At 39.5% G+C, this 25,991-nt stretch overlaps 1 protein-coding gene across 6 annotated transcripts in view; it reads left to right on the forward strand.

Moving 5' to 3' along the window:
- The window catches only part of sorcs1 (sortilin-related VPS10 domain containing receptor 1), a 144,961-nt gene that overhangs the window by 80,344 nt on the left and 38,626 nt on the right, over window positions 1–25,991 (forward strand). For all 6 annotated transcript variants that reach the window (XR_003295535.1, XM_026304253.1, XM_026304251.1 and 3 more), the window contains one exon: window positions 22,557–22,715. Coding sequence is in view for 5 of the 6 variants with exons in the window: in XM_026304253.1 (XP_026160038.1) it covers window positions 22,557–22,715 (159 nt within the window). In the remaining variant the exon portion in view is untranslated. The remainder of the gene's footprint in view (window positions 1–22,556; window positions 22,716–25,991) is intronic.

Raw genomic sequence — 25,991 nt, forward strand, 5'->3', positions numbered from 1 at the left:
TATCCAACCAACTGGCCCATTTTTTACCCACTCGTCATGTGTGTTGAACCTCATGGCAAAGAGAGGAGAGGTTGCATGTGTAGCCACTGTGTATCTAGGTCACTCACACACATCCGGATAGGTCCAACAGGAAGTGCTGTACTCCTCCCGCATTCAAAAATCCAGAACAGATAGTTTGGTCTGCAATGAGCGGGCTCTTATCCATTAGCCACAAAAGCTAATCGTGTCCATTCGGGACTGGGTATCATGGGTATAATGACAAAATGAAAAGCAGTGCACCTAATAGTTGTTGATTCTAAAATTATTTTAGATAATCATTCTACAGAATTTCATCCTTATATAATGTTTGCTATAATTTACTTGATTATATGGATGCTTAGTTATGTTTGACTATTTACGCTAACACTTAACCTGCTGTTATGTTAGTTTTTCAGGAACAGCAATGATGAATTTGACCCGGGACATGTTTAATTATCTAAAAGTGTCAGAAACCAAAAAACATAATAAAAATAAACATTGTTTATATCTAATTATTAACCCCATTACTAACCATTTCACTCAATATTTAGTGCAATGGTGTTCTTTACCACTCAGAGGTCATGGCTCATGGAGGATAATTCACTCATTTTTTTAAAAAAATTGCATGCTAAAAGTACATTGGAAAGAACTATTTATAAAATACAATAGTTTTACTTGACATTGAATTTTTAAAAAGTTAATTTGACATTTTGAAAATTTTTCTTTTGATGTGGTGATGTTGATAAATTAACTAACAAACCTCTTCTGTTCAGGGTCACATTGACCCTTTGACTTAAAACCAAGACAAATAAGTCATGAGGATTTCTATTGAAAGTAAACTTCATTTGAACCAGGGCTCAAATGAAGTTTAAGTTTAACCCTGGTGATGGTTTTAAACTAGTGGCCACTAGGTCTTCCCACCTCCTATCAGTGGTAGTCAGTTTTTCTTGATTAAACTACTGCAGCTTTTAGAAGTGTGGAAAAATTTTAATTGATTGTCAGGACCTCAGAGGGGTAAAAGTAGTCTAACATAAATGTATGCTTGGAGGTATTTGATTGGTTAGGGCGGCACCTTGTCAGATGATGTTCATAAGCCAGACTCAACAGTACTCCAACAAAATCAGGGTGTTTTTTTTGCCTGACCCCTCTGATCACACCCCTGTGGTGTCTTCAGACTGGCCCCACTCCAATCAGTGAGGGGCTGTAGTTTTTCATAAAGAAGGCTAAGATAGTCTGAACACAGATGCTGCATTTCAATGTGAGGTATTTTATACAAATTCTAAATATTAAAGTTATGGCGAAAAATAAATGCTATTTTGAAATAGTGAAATCTATCCATTATTTATACCCGCTTATTCCTATTTAGGGTCACAGGAATCTGCTGGAGCCTATCCCAGTTCTCTTTGGGTGAAAGGCAGTGTTACACCGTGGACAGGTCGCTAGTCTGAAATATCAAGAAAATTTCTTCCTAATTCTAAAAATCTACCTGAAAATAGATTGATGATTAAGAGTTACAGAGGCAAAGGCCTAAAACAAATAAATGGAAGCACATCCACAATTAGTATGTGCACACTTATTTTTCTGCACTCAGGTTAATTTGTGTGGGGGGAGTTGGGCTGGCTGTTATTTTGACTAGCCTCAATGACATTCCAAGGAAGAGCACCCATTGAATTGAATTAAAGTGAGCAACAGGCAGACGTACAGTAGGTAGAATCCTTTTTGCTGTGATTGTAGACTTCATAGAGTTAATGTTCTGTGGGACCCTGGCAAAATTAGTGAAAAGGTTTTGGATCTTCTTTAGAAAGTGCAATAACCTTCAAGTCCAGGAAACCAGCAGGCTCAATGACAACAGGCTTCAGCTTAATCACACAGGGCAGCACACCAATGAAAACTTACAAAGAAACTTTATGGGTTGGAATGTCTTTTCACACACAGAGAAACACTCTATGACATAGTCAGGGACAGCAAAAAAAAATTACACACAATCATGCACAACAACCTCCGGTTCCCAGACATACAAACACATGTAGTGTCTTTCACCTGTCTACTTCTCTCTCATCTATCTCTAATCACTCACTTATATTCGCACGCAAGCACACATACTAATTAACTTTGTCTCACACATGTTCACACACCCTCTCTTGCTGCTTTCTCACACTAATAGGATCCACATGATGCCAAAGCATGACATTTGTGAAAAAATAAATGACACTAAATGCACACCAGCAGCCCCACGAGGCTGCAATAATATTACATGCAAGTAAAAAGACTGCTGAATGCATAAAAAAACAGAACAATATAATGTCTAATGAAAAATATATTATGATATTAGAGTGGGAGAAAGAGAAAAAGCTCTTACCCAAATCACAAGGATTTAGTATCTGAACAGTTTCCAGATATATGGAAATTTGGAAATTCTATGTTGATTGAGGAGTATGAAAATGTTGAACTGAGCTTGAGTCTACATATACCTGAGACTAAATAAGACATTGTGCTGAATGCTAACATTAGCATCTTATGCTGTGTTCTATTGGAATTATTGTTGTTGGAGTTATAATTTTGTAATTAATTATTGTAATTACTGTGTAGCACTGAATTCTTAGTTTTGCAACAGTACTGTAGCTTCGTGTACGCCTACTTACATAACACAGATATGTGTTTCTTAGCTAATGTAAATAGTATACTACTCACTCTAATCAGTGATGGCTGTCCACTACTAGGAAAAGAGTTAAAGTGGTTAATCTATATTTGACTGTAAGTCCCCTTTAAACTTAAAAAAAAGTCAGTACATATATATCAATGGATATTAATCACAGTAAAAGTAGAATTAGAACACGGAGGGGCAATTTTATTAACCCACTCAGCTGGTACAAACAAACACCCTCTCTAATACTAAATAGTGATTACTATGCTTTATGGGGCGATACACCTCCTGCAAGTTCGTATGCACTGTGACATGTTGAAAGCCATCTTTGGCCAATAGAACCTGTCTTTTACCAAACCAATGGAATGGTTCACACCAAGGTGTTTTGTGCAAAGACTTTCACACTTTGAGCCAATACACTTCTGGGAGGACCAGTTGCAAAGCATGTTCTCTAATTTCTCTAGGAGCCCTTCTATATAGCAGTCCATTTTTTATCAGGAGCTTAGTCGTGTTTCTAAAAAGGAGAGCCACCTATGGGTTGGCCATGTTCCTGTCTTTTGGATTGTTTGGCCACGCCGATAGCTGAGTCAAGAGCTTGAGCTTTTCTTAGATATGCTGGGCTTAGCTGTTCTAAGGAGCTCACCTCCAGTTGCACAAAGAAGGCATACGCATCAGGAATGGCACTAGGTGGTGCCCCCAGTTGGTCCACAAACCGAGTGGGAAGAGCTGGTGGCTCAGCCCGAAGGGTGCCGATTACCACTACTGTTGCCTTCACCTTCCACATCTTTTCTAGTTCTTCTTTCAGCCCTTGGTATTTGTCAAGCTGCTCATGTTCCTTCCTTCTGATGTTGCTATCACTTGGGATTGCAACATCTCTCACAATGGCTTTCTTCTGTTGTTTGTCCACCACTATGTCCAGTTGGTTAGCCATCACCTGTTTGCCTGTCTGTATCTGGAAGTCCCACAGGATCTTAGCTCGGTCATTCTCCACCACCTGTGGAGGTGTGTCCCATTTTGACTGTGGGACCTCCAGGCCATACTCGGCACAGATGTTCCTGTACACTATGCCAGCCACTTGGTTATGGCGTTCTGTGTATGCCCTGCCTGCTAGCATCTTACAACCTGCTGTTATGTGCTGGATTGTCTCAGGGGTATCTCTGCACAGCCTGCACCTGGGGTCCTGCCTGGTGTGGTAGACCCCAGCCTCTATCAATCTTGTGTTTAGGGCCAGTTCTTGTGCTGCTACAATTAGTGCCTCTGTGTTTTCTGTCTTTCAGTCCAGATTTTTCCAGCCACTGGTAGGACTTTTCGATATCAGCCACTTCTTCTATGTGTCGGTGGTACATACCATGCAGGGGTTTTACTGCCACAATCATTTTTGCGCCTCTTCCTCTGCATCAGGCTTCTGTTCCTGGAGATATTCAAGTATTCCATCGCTTGGGGCCATCTTCTTGATGTATTCAGGGATCTTTGCTGTTTATTGCAGGGCGTACATGTTGATGGCTTGGACCTCGAGTGACTGCTTTCTCTACCAGTAGTTGATGTTTTGCTCCCCTGGTGTCCTTACCCATTCCTTTCTGGGCCCCGCTCATGTATTGAGCCATGTGCTTACTCATCTTAGCTGCTATGCCTGACAGGAGCTTCCATGTTGTGCAGAGGCAGGTTATCGGGATGGTTGGATGGGACTGCTCCCTTTTGGGGGTTCTTCACGATCAGGGCTGTCCTGCCTTCAGTTAGTCATTCAGGGTGAGTCCCATCCATTAGCAGCTGGTTCATTTGAGCTGCCAGGCGCTCATGGAGTGCAGTTAGCTTCTTTAGCCAATAAGTGTGGATCATGTCAGGCCCCAGTGCTGTCCAGTTCTTCATGCTTGAGACCCTTTCTTGGACATCTGCCATTGTGATGGTTACTGGTTCCTGTTCAGGGAGGTTGCTATGTTTTTCCAGTATTGTTCAGTCTCCAGCCTTGATGGGTCTGCTCTTATGTTACTACCCTGCCACTGAGAGTACAGTTTGGATGGTTCGGTGGAGAACACCCTGTTTATTCTCCTTGCTTCTATTTCTCTGGTGTACCTCTTCAGGCGTGTGGCCAGGGCTGTGAGTCATTTTTTGGCAGTCTCAAGGGCCTCTGGTATGGACAGCCTGCTGTATTTCTTACCGAACTTCATCCCCCTTCTCTGCAGTTATGATAGTTGTTTAACTTCTCTCCGTGTTGCCCTTATTTTTGCCTCCAACCTCCTTCTCCATGCAGGATACTGCTCCTTGGTGGTGGTGTATATTTTGTGGCCAAGCATCTCAAGGATCACTGTTACCATGGTGTATATTGGTCTCAGTGATGGTCACAGTAGGGATTGTTCGTAATGCTGCATTCACATCCTCTAGTAGACATTCAGAGGGTACTTCACTTAGTCTTAGTAACTGGCTACGGGGGTTCCAGGTGTCCATCTTCCTCACAATCTTCAATCTCAGGTCAGCTCAGTGGTGAGCATGTGGGGGGCTTGTTAAATGGTATTGGTACCCAATCTTGGGTGGGGATGGTATTGTTTCCCCCCTGACCTTGCGTCCTGGCACCCCCTTGCCGTAGCATTTGTGTTGTATCTCTTCAATCTCTAGTTGTGATAGCAGTTGCCATTTGCGGATGTTGGAACACTGAGCTACTAGTTGTTTTGGCCCTAGTCTAGATGGTGGGTTTCGAAGTTTCCATAGGTCCCACATCCTCTTCATGTATCCACTATCACTGGGGTTACTCATGTAGTATTCCAACAGTTCTCTGGTTTGGCAATGCACTGCCCATTCCTTGCCTTGGGAAGTGTTATCTGCTGTCCAATACATCCCAATACATCATAGTTCATCAATGAGATTACTTTTCTGTGTGCCCAGAAAAAATATTTTAAAGCAAAAGATTTCACAGCCTCCCACATTAATCACACCTAACAACACAAAACTCTATGTAGGGTGTCCCAATTTGCTGGTGAGCTTCTTGCACACTTGCACACTTTCTGTAAGTGCCGGTCCATATTAGAATGTAGTTAAAATGTAGCTGGTGAGTTATGATCATTTTTAGCAAAAATGCTACGAAAACAGAAATAAAAATATATAAAACCTCACAAGGACTGATTGCACACGGACTGTCGGTGTGGATCCCGGTATCAACCTCTGATGTGAAGTGAATCTATTCCATTAAGCAGGCCCATGGTTTCAAAGCAGTCGGAGGTTTACATGCACAAACAAAGCTTTGGGAGATTTACTGCCATCTGTCTGTTGTAAATTAAAATAATCCACTGTGTTTTCTTGTCTTGTGCTGATGGTAATGAGACCAGACTTCTGTTGTTACGGTCAACACCAGAACAGCTTCTGTGGTCAGCTTTTCTGCTGCTGTGTTTATTTTCTCGGTGCCGAAGCGACTGCGCAATAATGGCAGACAGCTCTGCCAAACTTTTTCGTGTTTGGGCACAGCCAGAGGAAGGACATGTCCCTTGCATACGTATAGAAGAGAAGGAATTGGAAAACAGATCGTTTCGCCACTACTCTTGAAAAAACAATAAAAAGGAAAAATACTTTTGAGTCCTATCAGACTTTATGGCTGGCTTTCTGATGTCCAAAATCTCTTGCTGCTCAGTATATAATGCACTCTATAGCTTGTTTGCCATTTTGTAGTGGTATCCCAGGGCTGAATGTGTAAATCTATCCACTCTATAGTGCCCTGAAAACTTCCATAGTGTAATGGAAAAAAGTAGTTTCCAAGGCCCACAAATGCAGTGGAGCAGTTTTTGCAGACAGGTTGCAAAATATCAGGCAAAGTTTAATGGATAAACAAAAGTATCTAAATCAAGCTCTTTACTCCACCCCACTTTTGCATCTGCTTTCTCCCTACAGTCAACCATAGTTTTTGGGACAGATCATGAGGATTTAATTTGTTTTTAGGTGCACACATTCACAGCTCATTCACATTTCTGTCAGGGTCATGAATGGTTGACTGAACACTGGTGCTGTCCTGAATACCTCTAGCACACGGAGCCTCAGCAACATGAGAGCACATTTTAAATAGTCACAAAAAAGAGCCAAGTCCAAGTCAAAACTCACAAAAAACGTTGGTCAAAAATCACATTTAAGTTGGCAAAACTGCCAAACTGAACATCTTTTGATTGACCCTATATAACATTAATGTAGCATCAAAAGTCACATTAGCATGCAAGTATTTTATGTTTAGTTTATAGGTTTATATGTTAAGATACTAACAGAAAAAATAAGTCTTGCAGAAACACAAGCAATATCTATGCTAGTATGTTGACATTCTAATGTCATAATCAGTATGATAACATGAAAAATAACATGACACTGTGACATGCTTATGTTTTGGTATTAATATGCTGTTAGTTTTAGCATGATAGTGTACTGGAATTCTATGATAGCATTAATCTCATAGTAGAGCAGAGGCTGATAAGAATTCAGCAACTAGTTTCAGAGATATCCAATCATCAACTGGAGTGGTGGACAAGAGCATTTTAACACTGTGGTGCTAGATGACCAATTGCGCTGTCAGCAAAGACATCAGTAGTTATTATTTGCACATTGAATGTGTGCATCAAATCCAAAGGCAATAGTTATTGAGATTTTTCACCTTAGACTAAAGCATTAGAATGACGATCGATAAATGGGAATTGCTATTCATGCTGCTTGCATAGCTAAATTAAATATTCTTTTTCTTTCGGCTGCTCCCTTCAGGGGTCACCACAGCGAATCATCTGCCTCCATTTAACCCTATCCTCTGTATCCTTCTCACCCACATCAACTATCCTCATGTCCTCCTTCACTACATCCAAGAACCTCCTCTTTGGTCTTCCTCTAGGCCTTCTTCCTGGCAGCTCTAACCTCAGCATCCTTTTACCAATGTATTCACTGTGCTTCCTCTGAACATGTCCAAACTATCTCAATCTGGCTTCCCTGGCTTCTTCTCCAAAACATCTAACATGAGCTGTCCCTCTGATGTACTCATTCCTGATCCTATCCATCCTCGTCACTCGCAGAGAGAACCTCACCATCTTCAGCTCTGCTACCTCCAGCTCTGCCTCCTGTCTTTTTCTCAGTGCCACTGTCTCTAAACCAGACAACATTGCTGGTCTCACCACTGTCTTGTCCACCTTTCCTTTCATTCTTGCTGACACTCTTTTGTCACACATCACACCTGACACTTTCCTCCACCCGTTCCAACCTGCTTGCACACATTTCTTCACTTCTGTTCCACACTCTCTATTGCTCTGGACTGCTGACCCTCGGTACTTAAAATCCTCCACCTTCTTCACCTCTACTCCCTGTAACCTCACCGTTCTACTTGAGTCTCTCATTATTTACACACATGTACTCTGTTTTCCTGTGGCTAAACTTCATTTGTCTCCTTTCCAGAGCAAACCTCCACCTCTCTAGATTTTCCTCCACCTGCTCCCTGCTCTCACTCAGATAACAATGTCATCTGCAAACATCATGATCCATGGAGATTCCTGTCTAACCTCATCTGTCAGCCTGTCCATCAACACAGCAAACAGGAAGGGGCAAAGCTGATCCTTGGTGCAGTCCCACCTTAACCTTGAACTCCTCTGTCACTCCTACAGCACACATCACCACTGTCTTACAGCTCTCATACATGTCCTGCACCACTCGAACATACTTCTCTGCCACTCCAGACTTCCTCATACAAAACCACAGCTCCTCTCTCAGCACCCTGTCATACGCTTTTTCCAAATCTACAAAGACACAATGCAGCTCCTTCTGGCCTTCTCTGTACTTCTCCATCAGCATTCTCAAAGCAAATACTGCATCTGTGGTGCTCTTTCTTGGCATGAAACCATACTGCTGCTCACAAATGCTCACTTCTGACCTCAGACTAGCCTCCACTACTCTTTTCCATAACTTCATTGTGTGACTCATCAGCTTTATTCCTCTCTTTCCTCTACTGCCACCTCTCCTAAACACTTCCATACGTCCACAGGTATGTCGTCAGGACCAACTGCCTTTCCACTCTCATCCTTACTGATCTTTGCTACTTCCTGCTCCACAACAGTCACCTCTATTATTCTGTGCTCTCTAACATTTTACTCATTCATCAACTCTTCAAAGTATTCCTTCCATCTTTCCATCACACTTGTGGCACCTGTCAACACATTTCCATCCCTGTCCTTAATCACCCTAACCTGCTTCACATTCTTCCCATCTCTGACTCTCTGCCTCGCCAACCTGTACAAATCCACCTCTCCCTCCTTAGTGTCCAACCTATCATACAAATCCTTATACGCCCTTTGTTTGGCCTTTGCCACCTCTACCTTCACTTTACGCTGCATCTCCTTGTACTCCTGTCTGTTCTCTTCTAACCTCTCAGTTTCCCACTTCTTCTTAGCTAACCTTTTCCTCTTAACACACTCCTGAACTTACTCATTCCACCACCAAGTCTCCTTATCTGCTTTCCTCTTTCCAGATGACACACCAAGTACCCTCCTACCTGTCTCCCTGATCACTTTAGCTGTAGCTGTCCAGTCATCTAGAAGAACCTCCTGACCTCCCAGAGCCTCCACTCTTATATGTCACCCTATGCTCCTCCCTTTTCTAGAAAAATGTGTTCACTACAGCCATTTCCATCCTTTTTGTGAAGTCTACCACCATCTGTCCCTCTGCATTCCTGTCCTGCATACCAAACTTACCCATCACTTCCTCATCACCTCTGTTTCCCTCACCAACATGTCTGTTGAAGTCTGTCCCAATCACTACTCTCTCACCACTAGGGATACCCTGAATGACCTCATCCATCTCCCTCCAGAATTTCTCCTTCTCTTCTAACTCACATCCTACCTGTGGGGCATAACCACGGACGACATTCAACATCACACCTTCAACTTCCAGCTTCAGACTCATCACCCTATCTGACACTCTCTTCACCTCCAGAACATTCCTAGTAAAATCCTCCTTCAGGATAACTCCTACTCCATTCCTCTTTCCAGCCACACCATGATAAAACAGCTTGAACCCTGCTTCTAATCTATAGGCCTTTCTACCTTTCCACCTGGTCTCCTGAACACACTCCATCATATCAGCCAACTCTCTAGTTTTCCCTGACAAAGTCCCTACATTCAAAGTCCCTAGTCTAAGTCCTACACTTCTCTTTGCCTACGAACACACCTTCCTCCTCTCCTTCTTCGACCAACAGTAGTCCAATTTCCACTGGCATGCCGTAAGTCAACAGCACCAGTAGCGGTCGTTGTTAACCCAAGCTGCGACCGATCCGGTCTGGAAGTAATATTTGTGATTCGCATGTTTGATTTGGCTTAGGTTTTACATCGGATGCTCTTCCTGACACAACCCTCTGCATTTACCCGGACTTGGGACTTGCACAACACTAGATTGTGACCCCCTGTGGTTGCATTGCATAGCTAGATTAAATACAAATTTAAATATTGCAGGGAAACAAATCTGAGAAACAAACATGGAGGAACTTTCTCATACTCAAACAGAGCATTCTGAACTCTGTTCCTCCCTCCCACATGCAGTAAATTCCAAGCACACACACGCGTGCTTGTGAGGGAGGGAGCAGAGACTGCAGGTTCTTCACTCTTGCTGTCACTCCCGGCATGGTGCCATGTGACCGCTGCTGGTGGCAGACAAAAGCCCCCCTCTTTACCCAGTAGTGGAAGTAAATCAGGTCTCTGTGGCTGCAGGGGATAGAGGGAGTAACGCAGCAGAGAACCGAGAGGGAGAGATAAACAGCACAGACAAAAAAAAAGAGAGAGAGCAAGAAATATGAGAGGGGGAAAGAGACAGAAAATAAACTGACAGAGAGCAAGTGAGCGTGGAAATTTTGAGAGCAGAGGAAAAAAAAAACAGAATGACAGAACAAAAAATAAAAAGATGGCCCAGGGGTCACCCATGGAGAAAACAGACTGACAACACAGCAATTACATCAATTTTCATATTGTGGCTTCAGACTGAGTCTGTATATGAGATAACACATCTCGAGTGCACATTAGGGGAAATGATTTTGGGGTTTTAGCTGGAGATTTTGTGTGAGAGCACATTATTACAGTAAATAGCAGAGGATAGTGAGTGTTGGTTAAAAAAGAAAAACCTTACAGATTGCAGTCTCACACAAGCGGACACTGCCTCTAATGGTTGAAAACAAAGTGAAATTTTCCAGGGGATGTGCATGAATGACTTGTTCACTGTGTGTGACTTCTCTTTAAGGAATATGTAACTGCTTGTCCTTATGAATGTACTGACTAAGAACAAGAACTGTGGGGCTCAATTCTTTGTACAGCATCCATTGTGTTTTGTGTTTGTGTGTGTGTGTGTGTGTGTGTGTGTGTCTGCCTGCCTGTCTGTGCGAGTGCACACATGTATTTGCATGCACAGCGTTCCAAAACAATTATGGCCTTGTGTGACTCAGACGGCAAAAACAGGCAGGTGGGTGGAATATGAATGCACCTCAGATGAGACCTCTCCCACTGTTGAGATTTAAAGACTTTTGTTCATTGTCTCACTTTTGGATAAAAGTTCAGATTTAAAAGTGAACATTAATATTTTATATCCTCAAACTGTCCTCAAAATGGCAACAACAACCAAAACAACAAAAATAAATAAATAAATCTAGCAGAAACACAAACAGAATCCTTAAACTATCAGAAAAAAGGAGTGTCTTATAGTATAATCCAATAATAATTCATACAACAGTATTCAACATTATATAATATTGATGCCATTCACTAGCATTAGAAGTAAAACTCTTACAGGAAGGTTAGGGTATGTATATTCATAAAAAGTATGAACAAATTAATGGTAATACAAAACACACCTCTCTTTTCAATTCATGCTCAATTTAGAGTCACCAATCAACCTAACGTACATGTTTTCGGGCTGTGGGAGTAAACCCACGCAAGCACGGGGAGAACATGCAAACTCCACACTGAAAGGCCGGGTTGCGAACCCACAACCTTCTTGCTGTGAGGCAACAGTGCTGACCACTATGAACAAAATGAAATAGTTAAATATTTTAATAGCAAAATTAAATCATGGGGAATTGGAAAAAAATTGATGAAAAAAATTACACATCAAGGTTTTTTTCCTGTTACTTTTCTTTTATTGAGGTTTGAAGCTGTTTTCCTGGCAATGGATACTAAGAGACAAGCTTTTCATGGCTCTCTGAAGCTGGACAAGCCACTGAGTGTGGCCAAGCTGCTTCGTAAATCATGCTGTGAAGCATGCATGCAAGCTGTCTCTTGTGAGGTTTTAGTGGTTTTCTCAGGTTGTGCGTGCTGTTGCAGAAAGAGGCTGGTATTTTCAACTGTCTGACTGTGTGAAGCAAACAAAGTTTGTTAAAGTTTCAGAAGTTTGTGGATCGGTCTGATTGTTGTGCACACAAAGCAGAGGAGGTTGTCAGCTTTGCTCAAGGACAGTTAAAGTCTTTGTTCTACCTGGAGTTGTAATTCTCAAGTTTTAGTGCTGGTTGATTTGGACCACCCATAGCTAGTGGCAGCAATAGATAGGGTGATTTAATACTGGAATTTTGAGGGCAGTAAATACTACTGATGCAGCTACTTTGTCAGAAATACACCAGAAGAGCAGCTGGATAACTGTTTACAGTGCAAGCAAACATACTCAGGATATTTTAATGAAGAAGTCAGTCAATAATTGGCCATATTCCATTACGCCATGAGCAACTATGATTTGATTTTACACTGCGCACAGCACAAGTAGTTTTGCATACAACAGTAAGAAGCAATAAAGCCATCTAACAGCTCACTGTGGCTATGTTGTCTTGACATATTTTAAATTAATACACTGTCAAAGAAATGTCAAAAGTGACAATGAACAATTACACTTAGCATTAACCATTTTTTCTAAATATATCTGCTGTGGCTTTTTTGCCAATATATTTTTAATGTGAAGCAGTCACCCTAGGTAATGGTGGGTTTGCGGTAGCAGTGACTTAATAAATTCTGAAATAGTGTAAATAGAGTGGACAATGAATAGTGAGATTCTTATTAATAAAATATAATTACATTGAACTAATGTATGCATTGTTTGATATGAAGGCAAATATGAATCCAATGAAAACTACTGCACGGAGATGTATAGGAGTGCAGAAATAAAGGTCAACGATTGGACTTTATATCCATTAAAAAGACTGGAACATTAAGCAGGGGACATGTAACAGAAATAAGGCGTGTTTTTCTCAGTGAAGCCTTTCGACGTGGTCATAGGAAAAGCACAAGTAGTTCATGATTGACAGCTAAATTCTGTTGAGCTGTTTCAGGTTCCACATACAATCTTACTGTAACATTGCCACAGCTTACTTGTTTTTGAACAGAACAGCCCATTATAATTAATGGCTTTAGTAAAAGAACATGTAATACAAAATAGAGCTAATGTGCATGAAATAAATGTGTCAAAAAAATGAAAGTGAAAGTCTTTACCACAGAAGTACAAAAAATACAATGCAGCACTGCTCATGCAGAGCACAATTTTGTTATACATTCTTCAGGTATGGTTTGTTAAAGGTTTACAGTTTTATTTGTTTGATCAGAGCTAAAGTGCAAATACTTTCAGTGTGCTGAAAATTATAAAATATGCAACATAAAAAAGTCATAATTACACAAACTGTAATGTGGCTGGAACCTAAGCTTCTTGCTGTGAGGCAACAGTGCTAAAAACTGCATCACTGAGCTGCACCATTAGAATTCTACTCAAATGAAATACTGAAATTGTCTTTCCAATGTAGGTTGACTTTTGGCAGCCTCATGCTGCTTGTAAACATGTCTGATGAATTTTGTGCTGTTTGAATGCTTTTGTAAATATCGACCTCTGTCTTTTCTGTGATAGCTTCATAGTCCAACTGAGAGGAGAAAAATGGACAAACATCTTTGCTAAAACTGAATTTTGAAATTATATAGCCTTCATAATTTTTTTATCATGTGCAGATTCTGTTCTCAGAGAAACAACTGTATAGTAATGAGTGAAAAATCGTTTGCCCACCTCTGGCTTGAAAACATTTCCAAATCTGCTTTGGTCTTTAATTAGCATTACGATGCTTCTGCATGTCTGCACTCATTAGAGAAACAATTTCACTGACTTCTCTGTCACGTCAATCAATTGATCAGTTGTAGACTTATTCAACAAAGACTTGTTCATTTGAGGACAGCTCTAGACTGAACTGATGTATTTTTTAAAAGACAGCAAAAAGAGGACATATCCCCCTGAGATGAAAGGCAGGCTCTACAGCTTATTACTGGAAAGGAAATACAAGGTACAATGCAAAAGAATCTCTTTAATGGATCTTTATGTGTTCAGCATTACATAAACTAGCCAACAGAAAAATAAGTGGTAAAGCAAAACTATGGAGTTGTTCCTAATTAAACAGGTCAAGTGTCATTATTGCACACAAGACATGCTACTTGGACCAGACATACCTGGAGCGATACCACCTGGTACAAGAGCAGCATCCTGATATCAACACATACTTTAACTACACACTGCACAGGGATAAAGTGGGGATAAGGGAGGTGAAGTGTCTCTTTGTCCACTGGATTTTTAAGGACACAATTCATGCCAAATGACTCTCAGCAAATCAGCCATGCTTTGGTGGCTGGAACGCTGTGCACACAGCAGTGGTAACGCAATCGAGGACAAGCTAACGGATGATGGTTTCATTTGAGGGCGGTGGGGGGTTCGTGGTGCTGGGAGGGGATGCAACATCTGTCAGCCCTGAGGCACAATCTCCAAATGGCTGTGACGAGCTGAGAGGCATGCGCCCTGCAGCCCGTGTGAACACAGAGAGACAGGAGGAGGAGAGACAGGCTGAGAGACACAAATACAAAGTGAGAGATGGAGGGAGCAGGAGACGGGTTGATAGAGCGAAAGACAGACTGACAAGGAAAAAAAAAATGAAACTGTAAAGAAGATGGGATGGGTAAATTTTAGGTGAACTGTGGGATTCCATCAATATTTTTTTTACATGCCTTTATGGGACACTGACCAATTTCTCAGCACAGGAGTGAAAGCTACACATTCACTGCACCTGAAAATGACAGGATAAGGGACCAGGCATCTCTTTCAAAGCATCAGCTCAATTCTCACTGAAAGGTTTTCTGAATTCACCAAATGACATACTGTACGTTTCTCTGTTATTTATTGATCATCACTGTGAAGAATTCATTATTTCAGCAGCTCAAGACAGATCAACATGTCTAAGCTGGGAATGCTGCTGGTTAATTATCCAAGCTTATCTTGTTTGTCTCTGTTCATTTATATGTAATGAATCCATTGCTCTGTTTTTTCACACACAGCTTGCATTCCTTCCAACTTATGTACTCCTTTAAGGGACAGCTAGCTCGCTTGCTGAGATAAAAACCCAATTACACTGAATGGCTTAAACTGACATGTTATTGTTTGTCAGTTCTTGCTGGGGTCTAGGTGAGCTAAAATGTCAGGCAGTGTTCAATTAGCCCAAGTGTAAATGCCTCAGATCAGACAGGAGTTTTTTTAATAAGATGGATAAAACAGTTGAAAGCATCTGGTCAATGCAGTGGATGAGGCAGTGAGGGAGAAGAGATAATAATTATGAATATGTGTACCAGTCCCTTTTGCTTTGCTCTGTACTTAGATTCATGTACCTGGAAGGAGGCTGATAGTGAGTGTTTGTCATGAATATTTATAGAAAGAAGTAGTGAGAGTGATTTGATTTGCTATGCAGTTTTAATGCAGTTATCTTAGTTAACATGGTTCAACAGGAATGCACAGAGGCCCATATTACTCATCAGTAATAGAACGAGTCCCCTCTGCTAACTTTACCTTTGCCATTGATAACCATTTTATTTAGTGGCAGCAGATAGATGATGATGCTGTCGAGATCATATTGAGAGCTTAAAACAAATTTTCTTTTAATTAGTTTCACATAAAAGAAAGACATGAATATCTGATAGTATTTTGTTACTTCAAGTACTGTAAACATCACTCAGTGCATTTTTACTGACCTTTAGTGATTAATGAAATTAATACGTTGGATATGAGTATGAATGGGTTCTAACCCCTTGTAATACATGTAAGAAAATCAAAATGTGATTAACATGCCCTTGAGAACAAGATCCAGGCATTAAGTTCTTGACATGTAGCATTGCCATAGCGCAGAATGTGTTAACCACACAGTGGATCAAATGTGCAATCCACATTAGGAATACTGTGTTAATAGTTAGATGTGATTCATACAAGATACATTATATATCTTAACCACTATGAGTATTTTCTGATCTGATGTTTCAGGACACTTCATTCTGTCACCAGTGTGGTTTAAAGCAGGAGTTATAATTAAGCACTCCAGGATTAAGAGTGGTTTTAGAGCATAGAAAAACAAGCTCCATGGATTAAAAATTCACAACCGAAAAAGGAAACAGTCTTGTTTGTAGTTCTAGGTGTCCTGAGGAAAGGTTTCAAGCATTTTTTTATTAGTGATGATCTCTGCGCATTTTTCATCTTATTTTATTTGTTTGTGTATGTGTTTTATTTTTGCAGTGCCTTAAGCGACCATTCAGAAAAATCAGAAACAAGAATGAGTGGCCCTCTATCTAGCTCTTGAATACACCAATGGCTCACACACCAAAAGCCTTGCACCTCTGGTTGGCTTTAGAAAGCTCTCTCATGAAAGTGTGCATATCTGAAACTTTTTCTTGACTGTGATGGCTGACTTCTTGTTGACTGCCCACACAAAAAAAAAAAGCCAAACTAAATATGCTTAGTTCCTACACCTAACCATGTGTTTCAGTGTTTAAATCTAACCAAGAAAAATTTGTGTATGAAGCCAACCTGTTTTTATTTATTTATTTATTTATTTTTTTTTGGAGTGTCATTCAGACGGCCAGTGGTGCCGTTTTGCATTTCAATATTTGATGCACAAGGTATTATGCATGTTTAAACATCTGACAAAGCTCAGACCTCACACAACGCTATAGTTTACTGTCATTTCTTTTATTCTTTATTCTGTTATTCTCATGTCTGTTCATTCATCAAGCACATTCATAAACCCCTGGGTTAAGCTTGAATTTTTCCACTCAAATTCGAGACACCATATGACATTATTGAATTGTTTTCTTCTGTTGACATTATAAGAAATCGCACTGCTTGTCAAACTCACTCTGCATTCTCTCTACAAGCACAGTAAGAATGTGTCTAGTTACACGTTGATCATCTGGGTTAAATTTGTACATTATGTTGTGCTATTCTTTCTCCACAGACCTCTAGCAGTAGTAGTTTTAGTTGTATGTGTATAGATTTTGTGATATCACAGGCTTGTGGATAATCCTGTCTAAGCTGGAAAAGACACTGAGGATGTGTGTTTTTAATGTTAGTGAAATTCCACTCTACATTCACCTTCCACTTTCATTATAGTTGGGTGGCAGTCAAAATACAGGCAGGTTGTCACTAGCTAGGACAAGGGGCCAATTGTAGGAAGACACTGAGAAGCCTGTGAGTTTAAACAGCATTAATTTTAAACACACAGGGAGCGCAAAGGTAGGAAATCAACACAAGGAAAATACAACACAGTATCTGAACATGGCGAAATGCCAGAAAAACAAAAGCACATGGGTAATCCAAGGTTGGAGGGTGCAAGAGAGCATGGAAAACTGAGGCTGAAACAGACAAAAATTAGCACACTAACAAAACACAGGTGAAAACAACCTGATTACAGGAATAAAGTAAAACAGAAGACAGGACACACTTGGGACAGGAAATATTGTCAAAATAAATGACACAAGACAGGAAATGAACAAGGATCGTGACACTCGTGGTATTTCAAAACCTTGGCACATAAAAATTAACAAATTTTACATGCATAACTAGCTCACAAAGGGTACTCGGGAATTATGTTTTTTTTGTGGGTGAACTGACCCTTTGGATTATTGTCTTGTTACATTTTTGGCCAAGGGGCTGGTAGTGATGACAGGAGATGTTGAGAACTTTAGCTGATCCCTGTTTACAATTGACATTCATCAACCTCTTATGCATACTTTACTGTCTCCTGGCTGAACCTAATCCCCTTCAACTTCCCTTTGGCTTCAGTTATGAGACTCAGTATCCCTGGCCTGAAACTAACCTTTGTTTTCTGCAGACTCTTCCAGTATGGATCTGAAATAATCCAGTCAGTTCTGTGGCTTGAAGGCACATTTATACCAAACAAGCCACTGAATCCTACCCCTTCCACATTACATACATTAAACTTCATCACAAAGAGATTTGATGAAGCTCAAAGTGGTTTTGCAAAGTCATATGTCCTTTACTTTCATATTAGTTATTTAACCTACCCAGAGTCTAACTCACAGCGTGAGCCAGTGTGCCAACAGCCAATGCAATCCTGTGTGTCTGGAGATGGAGGAGTAATGTTACAGCTTCTTTTCCCCTTGTGAACAGCTTCTGCAGCCATTTGGAGGATCCGTTGCTGCCGACTTCACCATATTGTTACTCTCTATGTCAAAAAAGGCTCAAAAATGTACTTCTCTTCTGGCTGGCTGGGATTTGTTACCTTGATTGGTCAAGCTTATTGTTAGGATTAGCCAGCCAATCAGAGGCAGAGTAGGGGCGGGCAGGGCATTGCAGATGCAGGTTTGGACCTGCCTTGATGAGAGGAGTTTGCATTTAAATTTGAATTTTGACACTAAAATAGCGTCGTGACAAAAGCCATGATAAATGCAATTGATCTACCTTCCATTTAAAATTTTAACCAAAATAATTCAAAGTGAACTGAGTATTGAATTGCCACTTTGCACATTAAATTGTTAATTGCATAGCCTAAAGAAGCCAAAAAACTTCCATAGTCAAAAGCTGAAGCTGAAGAAAACTCTCAGGTAATGGGATAAATGGGAACTAGCCTTGATTTCCATGTTGACTCTGTTTTGTCATATATAATTGATTTCAAATACAAGATAACTAACTTCAGGCAGATCATTCTTTTTTTGCAAGTTTTTTTTATTTCCTCAGAAATCAAAACAAACAGGAATTGGGTAAAACCAGTTTATTAAATTGTATTAAATCATTCTCACCCAAATTGCTGTAAAGCTAGAAAATTGACTTGCCACAGACAGAATAAATCTGAAGTTCTTTTCCCTTTTTTTTTGAACGTTTTGCCAATTCCAAACCACTTAAAGTCTGACAGTAACAAAAAAATATATTTATTGCAGGGTATTATGGGAAATTAGGCATAGCTTTATCGAGAGGAGTCACAATCCAATTATTGGGTGACTGTGAAATGGAAAATATGAAGCTAATTTCATTAATATTCTATCTCTGAGTATTTACAGTACTGCAGTGGTGAAATTAACTCAAGTATTCCTTACACATATCTTAAATGTCTTCCAGGCAGCACATATATGGTTCATTAACCTTTGTCATTTTCAACCTTTTTGGCCTCATAATTTACAGTCAGTCATGCACCCACACGCACACGTACACAGTCTAGTTTTCCACAGGGTAAAATGTTATTCTCTTTTTGTGTAAATGAAGATTATTTACTTAACCAGTGCTGATAAGAACTGTTTTATGGGTAGATAATTCTCCAAGGATGCTGACCAGACTGTTCACATTAAAAAGGGGTGTTTTTCCTTTGTTTTATAGTGCAGTATCATCACATCAAAAAGTGGATGCAGTAAGAAGCTTTATGCTTTTACTGCACTTAGAAACATCTCTAATGGCAAAATCAACAGCAACATTTCTTGACCCAAACAATCTTAACTCAAGGCCCACTTAGTAGCTTTTCCCCAGATAATTTAATTGCATCACAGTCAGCACTGGATTGAGTAGAAAATTATAGTAAAAGCTAGCAGCAAAAGTGGTTTCTAGTAAACAAACCAATTAGCCAAAAAAGGCTAAAAAGCACCCTGGAAACATGAAAAGTGAGTTTGTGTCTTAGAGCCATGTGAGCCGTTTTTATTTTATAAAAAAAATGGTTACTTCAGTCTTAAATACCCTCAAATAAGTAACAGCATCTGCAGTTAATTGGGTATGACCACATCCCCTCAGTCAGTACAATACCTGAAAATATATTTTACAATGGAACACTACAAATTATTTTGTATATTGTTTTTTTGTATTTTTTCTATTTACATTTTTCAAGTTCAAGTGTTAGAATCTAAAAGCCTTATTCAAGCTGTGCTAGTATTAGTACACAGTGAAGACCATAAAAAAATGAATTTATGGGATCTCATATAAACATCAACATGAAAACATTTTATTTTGAGCCCTCTTTGCATGCAGAAATGCTGCATGGGGAGTGACCAAGGCAGGGGAGTGGCTGACTGTAGAATGCAAACAGAGAAAAGCCTCTATATTCACACCATTATTTCCTGAAACTAAATAACATTACCTTACAGGATTTTTTCCTGTTGTGGCAATTGTCTCTCAGCCTTTTTCACATATCTGTTTGTTACTGAAAATGTTAAAGAGGGCTTTGCATAAAAGATAACAAACCAAAACACAAAGCCTCACAGCTGTAGTCATTTCAATATTGTTTTTTTCACATTTCACCAGGTTTTGCTGATGTCTGTATTCTGATATATACTAGTCAAACACACATTTCTGTAATCATGCTGGGTTACACACTGTTGCTATAATCCCCCTTTCAACAGAAATACATCTGCCAGATACAAGGTTGTCTACCATTGCAGCTATGTTGCAGTTCCAGGGAATGAGTAAAATGTTAATTGAGATTTGTAGTTCAGAATGCATTTGATTGGAATCTCTCAGCATGTGGCTCACGTATGTGGCATTATATCTGCCTGCTCTGATTGATGAACTGGTGTTAGTGGGTCTGCCCACTATGGCCGCTATTACCCAAGCAAGTGCTGACAAATGACTCGCTAGCATGAGACCAGAAGCACTTTGGCGTACAGTGGCATACTGAGATGGATATTGAATGTGAGCGCAGTGTGCATTCTCATTGTCACTGCTGTCTGATGACATGATGGCCACACAGAGAATGTCATGCCAAAGGCCACCACTAATCCAAGCATAAGCCTGTGTGTGATGCATGGGCAGTACTTTCTCTGCACTTACATAACTTTTATTGACCTATTGGCAACAGAGGCGAGTGGCATGGTAGAGCAGTGGTTAGCCCTGACAATTGACAGCAAGAAGGTTCTTGTTTCTGGCTCACAGCCAATGAGAGAATTTCTCTGTGGAATTTGCACATTCTCCCCATTTCTGCGAAGGTTTTCTCCAGATACTGCAGCTTCCCTCCACAGTCCAAACACATGCAGGTTAGGGCGAATGTGCGCATTATGCTATGGGTTAAATTAACCAAAACTGTTTAAGCATACATTTACAAACAGGCAAATCCTGAGTTCAGTAAAAATGGAATATGGCTCAGAAACATATTGAGCAGAGCTAATTTTCAACCAAACACATTGGGTAATCCTACAGGCGAAGGCTGTGAAATAGAGAAGAAGCAGCCATTGTAACATGCCGTGCTTCTTGACTCCTCTGGTAATGATTGTTCATGTTGAGTCAACTAATATCTTTTGTTTATTGAACATTTTTTCTCAAGTCAAAGTTCTCAGTTAACCTAAATTAGTTAGTTTTATTTTCCAAAATTCATAAAACAACATTAAACTATTTAAACTAGGTTGAGTTAATTACTGTTTTTTAAGATGGCAGAAGGACTTAGTGTACATTGCTGCTGAACCAGCAGAATATTAACTTTCTAATAAAAATATTACTTGGAAAGCATGACTGTATGTTTTGTCAGTCCATCAGGGTAGTGTCTTCTCTACAGGTTGTGTTTTGCATATGGCCCCAACAAACTTCACCATTAAGGTAGGGTAGTCTATGACTGACAAAGAGTGTGGTAAAAAAGTCTGCAAACCATGCACCATGCCAATTTCAGCTGCTTGTTGATCATTGATTTGAGTACATTATGTAATCACTCACAGCGGCTCAGATGAGTGTGACATAATTTTTATCAATTCCTCCCTTTTCCAATATTGACTGTTGCATCTGTACTATAAGAGGACGATGTCCACAGACAATTTAGTAGGAGAATCAGCCTGAAACTATAAAAGTGAGGGATAGAGGAAAGCATTTGTCTGTGCATGTATTGATTATAGTAATATAGCCTCATGAATATAAGTTTGCATCTGAATGCTACTCATAGACTTAATGCAAATACATACTGTAGATGCATACACCCACTCAACCACAAATATGCATCTCCCAACTCCATGCTATTGTTCACTCTCCTAATGATGAGAGCACTTGTGGGTCTTAAGATCCACTAATTCAATTATAATTTCCATCATCATTATCCAAGGATTTCTTTGTGATTTTTCTGGGGACCATGCCAGAATTAGGCAAAAAATGTTGGACCTCTTAGAATAGGAAAAAGCTCATGGGAAATTAGTGCTTTCAAGGCCTGACTGAGCAGAGTTGGTTAAATGAAGAATGAGCCAAAGAGCAGCACCACTTACACAAAGGAAATGCACACACACACAAACAGATGTATCATACTGTCTAACTTACAGATTATCGTTTGAGATATGATATCTCAGATATGGTAGTGAGCCTTGATTGACTTGTCTCTGTGTATAATTTTTTTCAATGCTGCAGACACATCCACAAGTGGTAGGAATGTAGATAAATGGGATAGAAATGAGTATGGATTAAAATATATATATTGTGTTTATTCATGTATAAATATTTCAGCACACTGTGCCTCCTGTTGCTATTTTTCTGTTGCTGGGGCTGCTTAATGTACACAGGTAATAAATCAAAAATGTTCTTTTAAATGTTATTCTGTTTTTCATTGTTAATAGGTGAATCCCTCGTAGTGGAGCTCTGTCACCTTACTAACATTGTCCTTAATCTCTCACCCTTCTGTTAGATCATGCTGCTAACTGACCCAGAAGTGGAGAGCAGTCTACTGATCAGCTCCGATGAAGGAGCAACCTACCAGAAATACCGGCTGAACTTTTACATCCTCAGTCTGCTGTTCCATCCTGAGCAGGAGGACTGGATTCTGGCTTACAGCCACGACCAAAAGGTTAGAGAATGGGCCAAGCTAGTTTAGCAGTTGGTTTTTCAAAAGAATCAAAAGAAGCAGAATGTTAAGTCAGATAAGCAGCAAGAGTTCAGGGATGAAGCAACTCAGAGCAAGGATAAATGTAAGATCCTGTAACACAAGAGTTTTGCTCAAAACACACACAGTTTAAGTTCATTTGGGACAGAGGTGGATAAACACAAACTGTATGATCCAGACAGTTCCAAAGAAACTAATATGGAAGCCTATTTCCACTAGGAAAAGAAAGAATGAAATCTTGTGAAATGTTTTGATTTTCAAATGTCAAAATCTGGACTTCCTAAACTAAGTTTGACTTTCAACATCTAAATTCTCAAAACAGTCAAAATGATGATCATAATAGAGAAGATGCCCATCTGATGACCCTATAGACACGACTGCTCTCTCACACCCACACAGAAGCACGAACGAGCTTGTGTATTTAGTCCAAAGGAATTGCAGTTAGTATTTCTTCACAAATTAATGTAATATTATGCAGATAGTGAGAAGGGGGGAGACGGGGTGGGGGGGTCGTGGCCTAATGGATAGCGAGTCACACTAGTAACCCAAAAGTCAGTGGGGGAGCGAATAGCCACTACACTTTAATAGGATAGATCTCGTCTTGTTTTGTGGCCGTGAAGATTTATGGCCACATAGCCTGATACACCCTCTTTGAGGCCAATAATCTAGATAGCTCCCCAGTAATGTGTACCCATTTCTTGGCACATTTCAGCAAGTATACTGATAACTACGCTCAGTAATAAGCATCAAATTCAGATTTCAGATTATAATCATCGCCATTTTGTGTCACATCACAATTTGCTCATTCATACAGAGCTGAGCATTGCATTGTGGGATTGGTAGAAGAAATAAATATACATGTCATGGACATCACGTTTTATATTTCATTGCAGAATTGTTGAGTGCACTATATCGTAGGTAGAGTCTCACGGAGATTCAGACACCATTGCAAAATGGTGATGCACTTTAGAATGGGTATAATGGGTCATTTTGGACACAGCCCCTAACTGATCATTTTGACTTTAAAAATCTAAATAAGCGTTACCAAAACAAGTGTTTAAAGTTAGTCTAGAATAAGTATATTGTTCTGTGTGAAACACATATGTTTCACCACATGAAGATTGACTGGAATATTGTGTTTTGAAAATGAATGAGTGGTTTTGTATACACAAGGTGCTTAAAGGTTCCTGGTCAATAGTAGTGCTAAGAAAAATGTTTTTTATGAGCATGTTGCTATTCTGTTTATGCCTTGTGTGTTTGTGTCTTGAGTCCCTGAGGTCTTACTGTGCACCCATGAGGACGGTTTCACCCCACAGGTCCTTACTATTTATGGTAGAGTGTATTGAAAGCTGTTGCTTGCAAAAACCTTTTAAAAGATGTTCTTTGACCGGGCAATCCCTGATTTAAATTTCATTCATTTTCATTAAGGTTTTCATTGGGGTTTATAGTTCTTAAAATAAAGTATTAAAAATACATTGTTTTGGTATCATTACCAATAGATGAGAAATATATTGTCATTAGAAGATAAAATACTTCAATTTCAAAAGCAACTTAGTTCTGATCATAAACTCCACCTTCAGAAATACTAGAGCTTAGACACACTGAAAATGGTTTAGGAATAAATATTAATTTAATACAGGAGGCAGTGTTTGGACAGAAACAATTTTATGTGAGAACTGGTGAGACAGGCGTAAAAAGAAAAGAAAGGTGCAATTTATAGACATTTTAAAATGACCATTTGTATTAAGAAAATACTTTCTCACAAACCAGCTTATTTGGGTCTAATGTTTCAGTGGGGATGCATAGTGAAGACATTGTGTGCGTTTGTGTCTGTGTGTGAACAGTTAGTCAGCTGTTGTGAATTTCAAACTGTTGCAGTTTGGTTGATATACAACTTTCAATGCCTACTAGTATTAATCATTTAATATTTCAATATAAAAAAAATGTTTTCTATACGTACTTTCTTATTTCTTGTTTCATACAAGTTGGTTTGTTGTTTTTTCTTTATTTATTGTAAAAACAATAACTAAGTGGCAAAAAATCCATTTGGCCCATTTCATACACAGTAAAAATGATACCAGTGTAGCGTATAAGCAGTGAGAATGCCTTTTCCCTTTTCCTCACTATAATTCTATGATAGTAATTTAATTATATCATATATCTTTAATGAATGGCTTATTTCACTCAAAAGATAAAATAGAATAACTTGTGCATACTCAGGTCAGTTTCTTGATCAACCTTGTCCTAAATAAAGAATATAACATTGTACAAAATTGTGGTAGGCTTCAGTATCTGGATCATCAGCCAATCATCACTGGATTCGTATCCAGTGGTACATGTGAATACAGAACCTGGTTTAGCTTATGCATCTATGCTGTTGACCTCCATTGTTGTCCAAACTATTAAAATTGATTAAAACTATTAAAAACATGCCAGTGAGCCAGAATGCTGCAATTGGTGTCATGTTTTCCTCCCAAATATGTGGGGTACTCAGGCTACTCTGTGTAGCGAAAGACACCTAGCAGTATAAACAGAGTGACAATATAAACAGAGTGACAGCCATTTTTAGTGTTTGGAGCTTATTTTGGGAAAAAAGGCAGACACCCCCATATTTTGTGAGGAAGCAACAGGGCAGCACTGGTGTGTTTTTAATAGATTTTGGACAACAATGGAAGTCTTTGGAACAGACCATTAAGTTAACCAGGTACTTGATTGAGTAAGTACATGAAATTTATTCTTAATTTTATTCTCTGTTTGGGATTTATGGAATATAATAAAAACAGGAAATCGCTGGGCATATCTTTTAAATTAACTTTAATCACCTACATGTAATGTCAGCCATGCAGAGGTGGAGTAATGCTGGGGGAATGGAGGGTAGTGGTGGTGGTGTTGGGGGGCGGGGTGTTATATTGCCTGTACAGAGGCAAATTCAGGTAGGTTTCAAAAAATAAAAAATAAAATATCCAAACCCTTATTATGATGTATTAATACTTGCTACTATATTTTGCATATTTATGTTACTATTTTAGTAATACAATTATTATTTCTATTTATTATTCCTCAAAGGGAAATTCAGGTATTTTGTAGTGAAAGTAATAGGTAGTAAGTAGTAAAAGTAGTCAGTAACAGTCCAGTTCATGGTATACTGCAATTTGTCATCTGCCATTGGCAAAGATTTTGTATAGCCTGGTGGCAGGGGGATGAAGGATCTCCTGTATTGTTCTGTGTAGTTCTGTTTAG

Source organism: Mastacembelus armatus, chromosome 1, assembly GCF_900324485.2.
Source record: "Mastacembelus armatus chromosome 1, fMasArm1.2, whole genome shotgun sequence".
NCBI classification, from domain to species: Eukaryota; Metazoa; Chordata; class Actinopteri; order Synbranchiformes; family Mastacembelidae; genus Mastacembelus; species Mastacembelus armatus.